The 13,151-nt window shown below is 46.7% G+C and overlaps 1 protein-coding gene across 4 annotated transcripts; it reads left to right on the top strand.

The window, feature by feature from the left end:
- Window positions 1–5,826: 5,826 nt before the first annotated feature.
- Coq10a (coenzyme Q10A) lies at window positions 5,827–12,787 on the top strand. 4 transcript variants are annotated; one of them, XM_006513452.2, is made up of 5 exons: window positions 5,827–7,364; window positions 7,730–7,876; window positions 10,668–10,860; window positions 11,377–11,478; window positions 12,092–12,787. In XM_006513452.2, the coding sequence occupies exons 1-5, from the start codon at window positions 7,321–7,323 to the stop codon at window positions 12,257–12,259; spliced, it is 654 nt and encodes a 217-aa protein (XP_006513515.1). In that variant the 5' UTR covers window positions 5,827–7,320; the 3' UTR covers window positions 12,260–12,787. The 4 variants fall into 4 exon arrangements, with proteins under 4 accessions (XP_006513515.1, NP_001074509.1, NP_001361629.1 ...); NM_001081040.1 differs by having other exon boundaries at window positions 5,846–7,185; window positions 10,638–10,860; window positions 12,092–12,786; NM_001374700.1 differs by having other exon boundaries at window positions 6,903–7,185; window positions 12,092–12,786.
- The last annotated feature ends 364 nt before the right edge of the window (window positions 12,788–13,151 follow it).

Raw genomic sequence — 13,151 nt, 5'->3', positions numbered from 1 at the left:
TGGGTAAAACATTCATACGTGAGATTTAAAAAAAAAAAAAGTAGTTTATAAGTTAAATTGAAAAGAAATCACTCTGTCTCAAATCTCACCGCCAAACAACAACAACAACAACAATAATAATATATAATAATAAGGGCTGGAGAGATGGCTCAGCAGGTAAGAGCACTGACACTGACTGCTCTTCCAAAGGTCCTGAGTTCAAATTCCAGCAACCACATGGTGGCTCACAACCATCTGTAGTGAGATCTGACGACCTCTTCTGGTGTGTCTGAAGACAGCTACAGTGTACTTAGAAAAAAAAGAAAAAAAAATATATATAATAATAAATTTGGGAGAGAGGTTGGAAAAATAGCTCAGCAGTTAAAAGTGCTTGTTGTGCTGGGCGTGGTGGCACACGCCTTTAATCCCAACACTTGGGAGGCAGAGGCAGGCGGATTTCTGAGTTCGAGGCCAGCCTGGTCTACAAAGTGAGTTCTAGGACAGCCAGAGCTATACAGAGAAACCCTGTCTCGAAAACCAAAAAACAAAAAACAAAAGACAAAACAACAACAACAACAACAACAACAAAAGTGCTTGCTGTTTATACAGAGGGCCAGAGGTTGGTTCCCTGCTAGGAATACAGACAACTATCTGTAACCCCTGGGTTTTGGAAATCCAATGCCTTTTGGCCTCTCCAGGCACTACGCACACTTGGTGTACTTACACACATGCACGGAAATATTCAAACGCAAGAAATAAAAATAAATGTTTTTAAAATTATTTTTAATTAAAAATAAAAGAGGCTAGGGTTCTAGATCCCAGCATGCGTGAAAGTTCAGGCTCCACCTTTCACACCACGCAGGACCAACCGGTTGTGGAGATATACACCTGTCATCCCAGCCATTCAGGAGGCTGAGGCACGGGAGCTCAAGTTTAAGTTCTGACTGAGCTGTAGACTGAGTTCAGGGTCAGTCTGGGCAACTTAGTGAGGTCCTGTCTCAAAAAGTCAAATGAGAGCTAAGGGAAGCCGGGCGTGGTGGCGCACGCCTTTAATCCCAGCACTTGGGAGGCAGAGGCAGGCAGATTTCTGAGTTCGAGGCCAGCCTGATCTACAAAGTGAGTTCCAGGACAGCCAGGGCTATACAGAGAAACCCTGTCTCAAAAAAAGCCAAAAAAAAAAAAAAAAAAAAAAAAAAAAAAGCCAAAAAAAAAAAAAAAAAAAGAGAGAGAGAGAGAGCTAAGGGGGCTGGAAGGAGAGCTTATGCAGAAAGAGCACTCAAGGCTCCGCAGTGGGTGGCTAACAACCGCCTGTAATTCCAAGGGAACTGATGCCCTCTTCTGGCCATCTCAGGCACCTACACTCAGGTGCCGCACCTCCCTCCAACTCCCCCCAAATACGCACATATACATAAATAAAAATAAAACAGAGCCCGGTTGGTGGAGCAGACCTTTAAACCCAGGGCTCAAGAAGCAGAAGCAGGAGGATCTCTGTGAATTCGAGGACACTGTGGTTTACAAAGTAAATTCTGGGACAGCCAGGGTTACACAGAGAAACCCTGGCTGGAAAAACCAAACAAACAAACAAACAAAAAATTAATAAAAATAAAACAGAAAAGAGGGCTGAGGACAAGGATATAGCTAAGTGTTAAAATGATGTGGCTGACCTAAATTTACTACCTAAAGCCCTTGTAGCAGAACAGCAGAACCTACTTCTGCCCGCAGCCCCTTAATCTCTACACGAATGCTATGGCACACAGAAGTGCATTCGAATGCCGATGTGTACCCACAATAAGTAACTAAATAAATAAATGTAAACTTTTTTTTTTTTTAATGAAAGAGTGTTTGCCTAGCATGGTTTTCTTTTCTTTTCTTTTCTTTTTTCTTTTTTTCAAGACAGGGTTTCTCTGTGTATCCCTGGCTGTCCTGGAACTCACTCTGTAGACCAAGCTGGCCTCGAACTCAGAAATCCACCTGCCTTTGCCTCCCGAGTGCTGGGATTAAAGGCGTGCGCCAACACCTAGCATGTTTGAAACCTTAGGGTTGATCCATAGAATTACAAATTGAAACAAATAAAAGTGCCTCACACAGAAGGGTTGGTTTTTATTGTTACTGTTTGTTGGTTAGTTGGGTTTCTGAGACTAGGAAATCAGCGTCAGGAACTGGCACTTTATATCTGAGGACGAAGACAAGGAAGAGGAGGAGGGGGAGGGGGAGGAGGAGGAGGAAGAAGAAGAGGAGGAGAGAAGAGATAGGAACTGAACGTAGCTGAGGGTCACATGGATGCTTGCTTGGCCATTGGGTGTGATGGCCTAAACTAGGATATGGCCCAAGAAGAGGAAGATAGCACACACCCTCTAGTGCTCAAAATAGCTCTTAGTAACCTGAGGATTCAGAGTCAGGGGTGGAGCTGGAGTCATGTGCTGAGGCCTGGCTCAGGAGTGGGGTGAACCAGGGAGAGAGTTAGACTGAATCTCTGGGCAGATGGGAAGAGGAAGGGCTAGAGGTTACTTTCTAATATTATGTAGAGCAAGAAAGAGGATGTCCCAGGGAAGAAAGAGAGGAAATGGTTTAGTAACATTGACACATCTGAAGTTCTGAAGGAATGTGTGGAGACAGATGGAACTGTTGACAAAGGCTGGCTATGAGGACAGTCCTGAGTTCAACTTCTGAACGGGATATTTGTGGAACTTGCTGGGGATCGTAACACGTACCTGTAATCCAAGCCCTTGGGAGGTAGAGATGGGAGCGTCAGAAGTTCAAGGTCAGCCTTGACATTCAGGTCAGCTTAGACTACAAAGTGAGTTCCAGGACAGCCAGGGCTATACAGAGAAACCCTGTCTTGGGAAAAAAAAAATCAGAAATTGCTGGGTGTGGAGGCTCAGCATTTGGGAATACTGCCTGCTTTTCCAGAGGACCTGGGTTCAAGTCCCAGTATCCACACAGAGGCTTAAAACATGACAGGCAGGGGCTGGTGAAATGGCTCAGTGGGTAAGAGCACCCGACTGCTCTTCCGAAGGTCCAAAGTTCAAATCCCAGCAACCACATGGTGGCTCACAACCATCTGTAACATGATCTGATGCCCTCTTCTGGTGTGTCTGAAGACAGCTACAGTGTACTTACATATAATAAATAAATAAATCTTAAAAAAAAAAAGTTCACTGAAAAAAAAAAAAAACAAAACATGACAGGCCCTCCAGACCTTAGTACAACCAACTCCATGATGGAAGTATCATTCAATCCAGAAAATTTGGCACACAGATAGTTTACTTGCCAAAATGAAAATAAAGGGCTTAATCCATCAAAGTCTATAGTTCTGGGCAAGTCCCTAAATATGCTAACTTTGCTTTTTGGCTTTTGTATTCCCCCCCCCCTAACTTTTCTGGTTAACTGAAGTATGTCAACCAGGACATAGTTTCTGCGCTTTAAAAGATCACCCTGAGGGCTGGTGAGATGGCTCAGCGGGTAAGAGCACTGACTGCTCTTCAGAAGGTCCTGAGTTCAAATCCCACAACCACATGGTGGCTCACAGTTCCGTAATCTGTAATGGGATCTGGCGCCCTCTTCTGGTGTGTCTGAATACAGCTACAGTGTACTTATTTGTAATAATAAATAACTCTTTGGGTCAGAGAGAGCAGGCTTGACAGGAGCGGGCAGAGGTCCTAAATTCAATCCCCAACAACCACATGAAGGATCACCTGTATAGCTACAGTCTGCCCATATACATAAAAATAAATAAATCTTTTTAAAAAATCACCCTGAGAAAGACTAGGAGTAACACTGGAATCCAGACACCCAGTGTAGCTGCCAACCGGCTAATAAAGACTTTCTATTGGCTTAAACCTATGACTGAGTAGTCTTCTCTGATGGGTACCCCACAACGATAACAAATGTAAATATTCAGCCGGGCGTGGTGGCGCACACCTTTAGTCCCAGCACTCAGGAGGCAGAGGCAGGCGGATTTCTGAGTTCGAGGCCAGCCTGGTCTACAAAGTGAGCTCCAGGACAGCCAGGGCTATACAGAGAAACCTTGTCTCGAAAACAAACAAACAAACAAACAAACAAACAAAAAAACAAATGTAAATACTCAGTATATATACTTTACCATACTAACTGGTCAGTAGGTAGAAACTTAGAAGTTTCAGCTTAACTGTGTATGGTGGCAAATACCTTTAGCCCCAGCATGTGGAAGGCAAAGGCAGGCAGATCTCTGAGGGTTTGAGGCCACCCTGGCCTATGTAGGAAGTTCCTGGACAGCCTGGGCTAAGTAGAGAAACCCTGACTCAAAACGAACAAATAAGTTATAGTCAAGTATGGCAACACAAGCCAGTAACCTCAGCACTCGTGAAGCGGGATATCAGGAGTTCAAGGTCAGCCTTGCTTAGTTAAATTATGAGTTTGAAGAAAGCCTGGCCTATATGAGACCTTATCTCAAAACCAAACAAAAGGTTTTATTTTACTTTTTATGTATACGAGTGTTCTACCTGTAGGTATGCCTACATGCCAGAAGAGAGCATCAGATCCCATTATAGATGGTTGTCAGCCACCATGTGGTTTCTGGGAACTGAACTCCGGACCTCTGGAAGAGCAGCCAGTGCTCTTAACCTCTGAGTCATCTCTCCAGCTCCCAAACAAAAGTTTTTTGTTTGTGTTTTTAAAGAAAAGTTATGGCAAGTGTCTCTTTTTGAAATGTTTGCAGCCCAGGAAGTATAACACAACACATAAAACAAGGAGAAGATATACGATACATGCTTATTTTTATGAAATCCGGTATTCAGAGCAGTACTGATATGGGTTCAGTCAAGAGAGTCTTCCTGGAGGAGGTGTTCTGAAGTCAGTACTTAAAAGAAGTTATTGGTGTAAAATGTCAGGAGGACAACAAGAGGTGAGGAGAATGAACTAGGGAAGGATTAAATGGGAGTAATTAGCTATTTAATTACTTGGAGAACAGCAAGCACATTGGTTTTGTAGGGCTCCTGGGCCTTAGGGCTTCTGAGGCAGTTAACTCTGTTAAGGTGGTGTTAATGAGGTCACAGTTCAGCCATATATCCCAGTTAACTTCCCTCTTTTGCCCAACCTTACTCCTCACTCCGAGCAGCTGTCTCAGACGTCAGAGGAGGTGGGTTCAGACTAGAGACTGAAGCTGGAAGGAGTAGGCTGCCCTTCAAGGTCATACGCAGAAGGAACACCACCTTTGAACTGGAAGGAAGGGAAGGGACGTGGGAATGAGGACACAGCAGGCTCTCTCTGAAGAGCTTGGAAGGAAAAGTGTTAGAAATGCACTCATTCTGCATCTGGAGGTTTCATGCTCTCGTGTGTGTGTGTGTGTGTGTGTGTGTGTGTGTGTGTGCATGAGAATGAGTATGTGTGTGTGCATGGTGTGTGTGTGAGAATGTGTATGTGTGTGAGTGTATAAATGTGAATGTGTGTGTGTGCATGAGAATGTGTATGTATGTTTATGGTGTGTGTGTGGGTGTGGGAGACGCACATGTGTGTTGTGTGATGTGTGTTTAGCTGGTTCTCTCCATGGGGGCGGGGGGGGGGGGGGGAGTCCTGAGGATTGAATTCAGAGCAAACTGGGTGGCAAGCACCCCTACCCACTGAGCCATCTGGCTAGCCTCGTCTTGACTCTGAGTCTATGACCTTATTTGTGTAAAGCATTTGACTTGTATCACAATGTAGCTTTGATTGCCTGTCTTCTTCCTGCCAGCACATTTCCTTTGTCAGGCAAAGCTCGAATCAATGTGGGGAGCTTTAACCCAGCGTAGGGAAAGCAGAGCTTGCTCTGTGACAGTCGGGAGAATTTTGCTTGCTCTTGCACCCGTCTAGGCTAATCTCTTTCTAATTTGTAGTTTATTTCTCTTCTCTCTTTTTCCTTTGGTCATACTTTTCCCAAGAGCGCTTGTTTTTTCCTTGAATCCTGGGACGTAGTATTCACCTTTGGGCTTTCTGCCTGTGATGTCTCGTCCTCCATTGAGTACACATTTTTCCCCGACAGTGATGGTGCTTTTTTCTAAAAGTAAATTTTGGCTAGTAGTAGCTCACACCTGTAATTCCAGCAACTGGGAAGTGGCAGCAAGAAGGTGCATATGAGTTCAAGGTCAGTGCAGGTTACAGAGCAAGATCATGACACCCCAAAGCCCTCCTGGAGAGCATGCATGTCTGTAATCTCAGCAGCTAAGAGTCAGGACGATATCCAAGAGTTCCAGGGCAACCAAGCTTATATAGCGAGGGCGTCTCAAAGAACAAACAAACCATGTCTTATGTTTGGTTTGGTCTGACAGTAGGGCTTGCTTCTTGTTTAGAGCTGGCTACTCTAAAACTGGGTAGGTAGCCCAGGCTGGCCTGGAACTCGTGGCAACCCTCCTGCTTCTGCCTCAGACTTCTTTCCATAAATATTAGGGAGGAAATTCTGCTCCTAGGGACGTTCATGAAGGAGCACTGCAAATTCAAGGCCTGAATTGTCTTGTCTCGAATAACGAGAAGGGGAGGAAGGGGGAAGGGCGTGTAGATCTAGGAGAGATTATACAAGTCAGCCCAGAACTTGCAAAGTTAATATCCTTTTCCAAAGACATAAACCGGCAGCAGGCACTGCAAAGGCCAGTAGGATGAAAAGAGCCTCTCCTTCTAAAGGGCTCTGAGAAACGTTCCTCTGGACATCGACAGCCATCTGCCGTTGACACGCCCACGACGTCGCCTCTGCGTCTACGTATCAGGTCCTGTGACCACAGACTCGCCAAGTAGTTTGTGCCAGGCGATCTCGCTCCCCCGAGCCATCTCTGCAGCTCCTCCGACACGCACCCAGCGCCCTTTCTTTCACGCCAGAGGTGTCAAAGAAACTACATCTCCCGACAGGCAGCGTTGTCCCTTCCTTCCTCGCGCTCCCTCCTCCCGATCCCTGGCAACGGCGTGACGTGAGGGGACCCAGAGCTGCGGTCACCGCTTCAGTGACAGCCTATCCGGCGCGCGGGCCGGAGCAGGGCGAAGGCAGCCGGAGCTCGCGCCGCCCTTCCTGCCCGGCCTCCCCTACAGCTCGCCGCCGCCGGGAGTGCCAGGCAGGGGCGCGCGCATGGCCTCTGCGGGCGCGCGGAGGCTCCCGGCCCCGACGCGCGCGGCCGCCCGGAGCTGCTGCGGCTTCTCGCTCTGCCGGGGCGCGCGCTCCGTCCCGACCCCGCCCCCGGGCCCTCCGCGGCCGCCGCGTCCAATGAGGTGAGAGGCAGGCACAGACGTCCGCGCAGGACCGGAGGGGGTCGCCCGGCACCCCGAAGTTCAGCGGTGGAGGGTGGCAGCCCTTAGACGGCAGGCCGGAGAAGGGCTGGCATTGGTGGTGCCCTGGGAGTTCGAATGGAGTTCTGGAGATACGCGTACAAGCTAGATGCTCGGGGCGGGTGCGTGCCAGCCACTTCTTGGCCTTCGCCGGCGTTCTGGCTTTGATGTGCCTGGCCTGACCCTGGCGTCAGAGATGCTTCAGTTTGCTTGCAGCAGTAGTGTTGCCTCAAAGGCAGCTGGCACTTAGGACGTGCCCTTCTTTTTCCCATCCCCACCCCTGGCCCTGTCCTCAGCCGCCCTCGACCTTTCGCACTCGTGACTGCCTGGCCAGCCAGCCCAGCTAGCTGCAGCAGGTGCTAGGGGCAGAAAAGCTTGCCCGAACCAACGACCTTCCTCTGTGATGCATCCCTCTTCCCCTTCACCTGAAGTGGTTGAATACAAAAAAAGAATCGTGACGCTGCCTCTCCTTTCTTTTTGGCGCTAGGTTTCTGATTTCCTGTAATCTCTTCTTGCCTCGCGCTGCCCAGGCCTTGGCAGCGGAGGCTGGCCTACCTCATAGTCGTTCCTTCATGGGCTTTGCTGCCCCCTTTACCAACAAGCGAAAGGCTTACTCGGAGCGTAGGATCATGGGGTGAGCATTCCTTTTTTTCCCCTTCAAATAAATAACCATGTACCAGTAGTGGGTAAGATTCATATTGGGCCACTTGTCTCCCCAGCAACGTTTTCGCTGCCAGCCTTTCAACCTAAATTTCCCACCTTAGTTGTTCTGCACGTGTATTAGTCTAGAATTGTGTTACATCATAGAAAGGTAACCGACTAGGTAGTACAGCCTGTAATCTAAGCTTGAAGCTTCCACGGACTACATAGCCAGAGCTGCATCATAGGTATCTCACACACACACATTTTGAGACAGGCTCTCACATAGCCTAGGGTTGGCCTTGAACTTGATATACAGTCAAGAAGACTTTGAACTTATATCTTGCCTCCACCTACCTCCCTAGAGCTGAGATTATAGACATGTGCCACCATGCTGCTGTTTTTCTGCAGTGCTGGGGATTGAACATGCTAAGAAACCACTTATTACAGGACTTAATTAAGTCACAGCTTTTTGTTATTGTTGTTTGAGCCAAGGTCTCAAGACATACCTCTGGGTATCTACCTTGGAACTATGTAGTCTAGGCTGGGCTAAAACTCAGAGATCTGCCTGCTTCTGCCTCCTAAGCACTGGGACTAAATGGACTTTACTGGCTACCAGGATGTCAGGCTTTTGTTTTATTTTGATAATCGGTATCATTATTTAGACTTGGCTGGCCGGTCTCCCAAGTGCTGAGATTAAAGGCGTGCACCACCATGTCCAGCTATAGCAAAAATGCTTTAAAAAATTTAAACTATAAGGGACTGGAGAGTTGGCTCAGTGATGAACACTCGTTGCTGCAAAGGGTCGAGTTTGTTTCCCAGCCCCACCTGGAGGCATACTGCAACCTCAAGCGGGAGCATGTTTGATACACAGATAAACATGGAGGCAAAACACTCGTGCACATAAAATAATGAAAAAAAAATTTTTTTAACTAAAAATATTGGGGCGGGAGGTTGGAGAAATGGGTTAATGTCTAGGAGCCTGCACTGCTGAGTTTAGTTCCTAGCACCTACACTAGGCAGCCTGTGACTTCAGCTCCAGAGGATCTTGTGTCCTGTTCTGGATTCTGTGGGCACCTGCACTCATGTGTACATCCCCTCCCCAAAACATACACATTCATTTTTTTAAAATTTGGTGGTGGTAGAAGCTTACAACTTTAGCAGCCCTAGGCAGGAGGATCCTTATCAGTTTCAGCCCACTAACCTGCACTGCAGGCTATAAAGTTAAATTTATCTAAAAAGATGGTGGTGGTGAAATGGCATTTGAGGTGAGGATACTTACGGCCAAGGTTCATGACTTGAGTTTCACCCCTCTGGATCTGCACGGTGGAAGGGGAGAGCCAATTGCTGGAGGTTGGTTTCTGACTTCTAGTACAAACTGGCATACATGCTCCCATACACAAATAGATGTAAAATACTCAAGTTGGGATTTTTCTATGTAGCCTTGGCTGTCTTGGAACTCACTGTTTAGCTATCTTTCCTATGATTGCCACCTATATAGTAAATAACAATGATTGGTTTTGGTGTTTATCAAGACAGGGTTTCTTTGTGTAGCCCTGGCTGTTCTTGAATTTAGAAATCCATCTGCCTCTCTAGTACTGGGATTAAAGGCTTGTGGATACCATGCTTGGAGTCACATATTTAAAAAGACAGCAGGGCATTCCTGAGCTCCCCAATGTGGGTGCTGGGGATCAAACCTGGGTCCTCTGCAAGAACAGCCATTGCTCTAGCACCACACATGTATGTGGTGCTGGGGACTGAGCCTAAGGCTTCCCATATGCCAAGTAAGATCTACCATTGATGCTAAGCTCCATCTCCAGTCCATGCACATAGGCATTTTACCCAGATTGTCTCATTCGGGCCTCGTGAGCACATGAACCAAGTATTACCAGCTCCACTGTGGTATAGGCAAGATTGGAGGCACAGGTAGTTTCTAGGAAGCTGTAGAGGTATGTTCCTAGCACTCATGATGTTGAGCGAGGAGGATCAGGAATTTGAAGCCAACTTGGGCTCCACAGTTTAAAGTCAGCCTGGGCTATATAAGACTTTTTTTGTTTTTTTGAGACAGGGTTTCTCTGTATAGCCCTGGCTGTCCTGGAGCTCACTTTGTAGACAAGGCTGGCTTTGAACTCAGAAATCTGCCTGCCTCTGCCTCCCGAGTGCTGGGATTAAAGGTGTGTGCCACAACGCCCGGCTTATATAAGACTTTTAAAAACTCCAGTGGCTCAGTATGTAAAGGCACCTGCCAGTAAGCCTGAAGGCCTGATAGAGATTCCACAAATCCACACAATGGAGAACTGTCCGCTGCAAGTTGTTCTCTGATCTGTACATGTTCCATACAAAACAGGAAATTTTGAGATCTGACTACCAATAAAACTGGCAACCTGTTGTGTACAGTCTATATTGGGATAAAATAATATAAAAGCATTGTGGTCTGAAGATGTGTCTCGGTTGGCAGAGTGCTTGCTTAGCATGCATGAGGCTGTGGTCCCTAACAACACAAACCAGGTGTGGTGTGCATATCTGTAGTCTCAGCTCTCTCAGGAAGTAGAGGCAGGAACATTAGTTCAAGGTCACCTCAACTCTACGGAGTTTAGAGCTAGCCAGGGCTACATGAGACCTTGCCAGGTGGGGGTGGGAAGCTTCCATTCTAATTGTAAAATATGCCATCTGGGTTTGTCTGTGTTCCTTGGTTAATGGGCAAAGGCCTTACTTCAAGACCAATCAATGGCAAGGAAGCCCTGACTCGGAGGCAGTTCCTCGGCCTCTGATTCCTCTTGCTGTAGGTACTCAATGCAGGAGATGTTTGAGGTGGTGTCCAACGTCCAGGAGTACCGAGAGTTCGTGCCGTGGTGTAAGAAGTCACTGGTAGTATCCAGCCGTAAGGGTCACCTGAAAGCCCAATTGGAGGTTGGGTTTCCACCTGTCTTGGAACGTTACACCTCTGCCGTCTCCATGGTCAAACCACACATGGTCAAGGTGAGGCCTGCCTGAGAGGGATTCCCTAGGAAGTTTTATGTTCCTTACCAGTTTCACGGTCAAAGACTACTTTGGTTTTTCCTGTAATTACTTGATGTCTATGTGTTAATTTTTTTTTTTTTTTTTACCAAATATAACATTAAAGGGAAGAAAATGACTTTTACTTATTTTGAGTCATGCTAGGCCAACCTAGGATATCACATATGCTGTGTAAATGGTTCCACTGAGCTGAGCCCTCTAGCTTAGTGGTTCTCGACCTTCCTAATGCTAAGACTCTTTAATACAGTTCCTCATATTGTGGTGAGCCCCCAACCATAAAACTATTTCTGTTGCTACTTCATAACTGTCATTTTGCTGCTGTTACAAATCATAAATTTTTCCCTGATGGTTTTAGGTGACCTGTGAAAGGGTCATTTGATAAAAGAGTTGTGACCCACAGGTTAGGAACTGTTGCTCTAACACTACCCCTCTTCCTTAACAATAGGAGTTAACTAGAATGTATTTTATTCCATCCAGGCTGTTTGCACTGACGGCAAGCTCTTCAACCACTTAGAGACTATTTGGAGATTCAGCCCTGGTATTCCCTCCTACCCTCGAACCTGCACTGTGGACTTCTCGGTGAGTCAGGTTTTGTGACACAGGCCTGGGACTGAGGGTACACGTAACACTTCAAGTCATCAAGTACCCAGAGGTCGAAGTCCATATTAGATTTACATTTTGCTCAGTTCTAAGTTAGGATTCTTTTTTTTTTTTTTTAAGATTTATTTATTTATTTAGTGTTCTGCCTGCCTACAAGCCAGGAGAGGGCACTAGTTCTCATTACAGATGGTTGTGAGCCACCATATGGTTGCTGGGAATTGAACTCATGACCTCTGGAAGAGCAGACAGTGCTCTTAACCTCTGAGCCATCTCTCTAGCCCCCTATTTTTTTTTTTTTTTTTAATTATATGTAAGTACACTGTAGCTGTCTTCAGACACTCCAGAAGAGGGCATCAGATTTCATTATGGATGGTTGTGAGCCACCATGTGGTTGCTGGGATTTGAACTCAGGACCTTCAGAAGAGCAGTCAGCGCTCTTAACCACTGAGCCATCTCGCCAGCCCCCTAAGTTAGGATTCTTAAGTGATGGAATGGAGGGAAAGAGGAGAAGAAGGGACCACAGATAAGTGTCCTTGATTTGGCCAGGAGCTACCCACCATGGTCTTGATGTTTCTGTCTCTTGTGTTTCCAGATTTCCTTTGAGTTTCGCTCTCTGCTCCACTCCCAGCTGGCGACCATGTTTTTTGATGAGGTTGTAAAACAGAATGTTGCTGCCTTTGAGCGCCGGGCAGCAACCAAGTTTGGTCCAGAAACAGCCATCCCCCGTGAACTCATGTTTCATGAAGTGCACCAAACTTGAGACGAGGGATTGTTCCTGGCCTCTAGCCCTCCTCACACCCAGTTTTATTTATTGGTTTGGCTCTTGCTCTGAGAGGTCTAATCTCCTCTCAATTCTTCCTAAACTGGGCTGCATGCTGTCTGAGCACAGGAAAGATAGCAGGAATGGAAGTGAGACAGAAGAAAGTGTCAGGTACATTCTGAAAGCCTCACACGCCCAAGGCCGTTGCACACCAAATAAAAACCAGGGCTGTCACCGTCTCTGTGCCTGGTCGGGGGAATACAGTAGTAACTTCCTGACACAGAGATACTGGCTAGCAAGAAGCCTTTACCCTGCTAAGCTTCTCAGGAGAAAAGGCAGCCTGCCTCAGTTTAGGAACACATCCATGCTGTCTGACAGGTAGAAGGTGAGGAGCTGCTTTACCACAGCGCCACAGAGCAGAGGAGGAGAAAGCACTCAACAGTGTGGTCCACGTTGTTGGGATGCACTTTTTTTTCTTCCATGTGGCCTGAGTTTTTATAAAACTTCAATAAATGGTGACAGTGTGAATTTGTCATTTTTTGAGGGGGAGTGGGGGATAACATAATAAGTAGAAGTCACAGCTTCCTTTCCTGCATGAGTCAAGGTGTAAGATAGCCTCTTGGACAGTGTCCCTGCTAACTATAGTAGCACGTCCTGTAGGCCAGGACTACCTACCCTCTCGCCTATTTATAGACATTTCCATAAAGTCACCTATAGCAGGAGTTTCAGGACAGATTCATATGGTCTTAGACTTCCCATGTATCTAGTGCTTCTGAGGACCACCCTTATTTGGGGGCCTCCTTAAGGAAAAGGACAAGGAGACACACTAACCACAAGCGCCCTCTAGTGTCCTTCTAATTTGTCCTTGGTAGGCTTCTTGTTCCTTTCACCC

This window comes from Mus musculus, chromosome 10 (assembly GCF_000001635.26).
Source record: "Mus musculus strain C57BL/6J chromosome 10, GRCm38.p6 C57BL/6J".
NCBI classification, from domain to species: Eukaryota; Metazoa; Chordata; class Mammalia; order Rodentia; family Muridae; genus Mus; species Mus musculus.
Note: the sequence above shows the minus strand (reverse complement) of the source record. Positions and strands in the feature narration are given on the sequence as shown.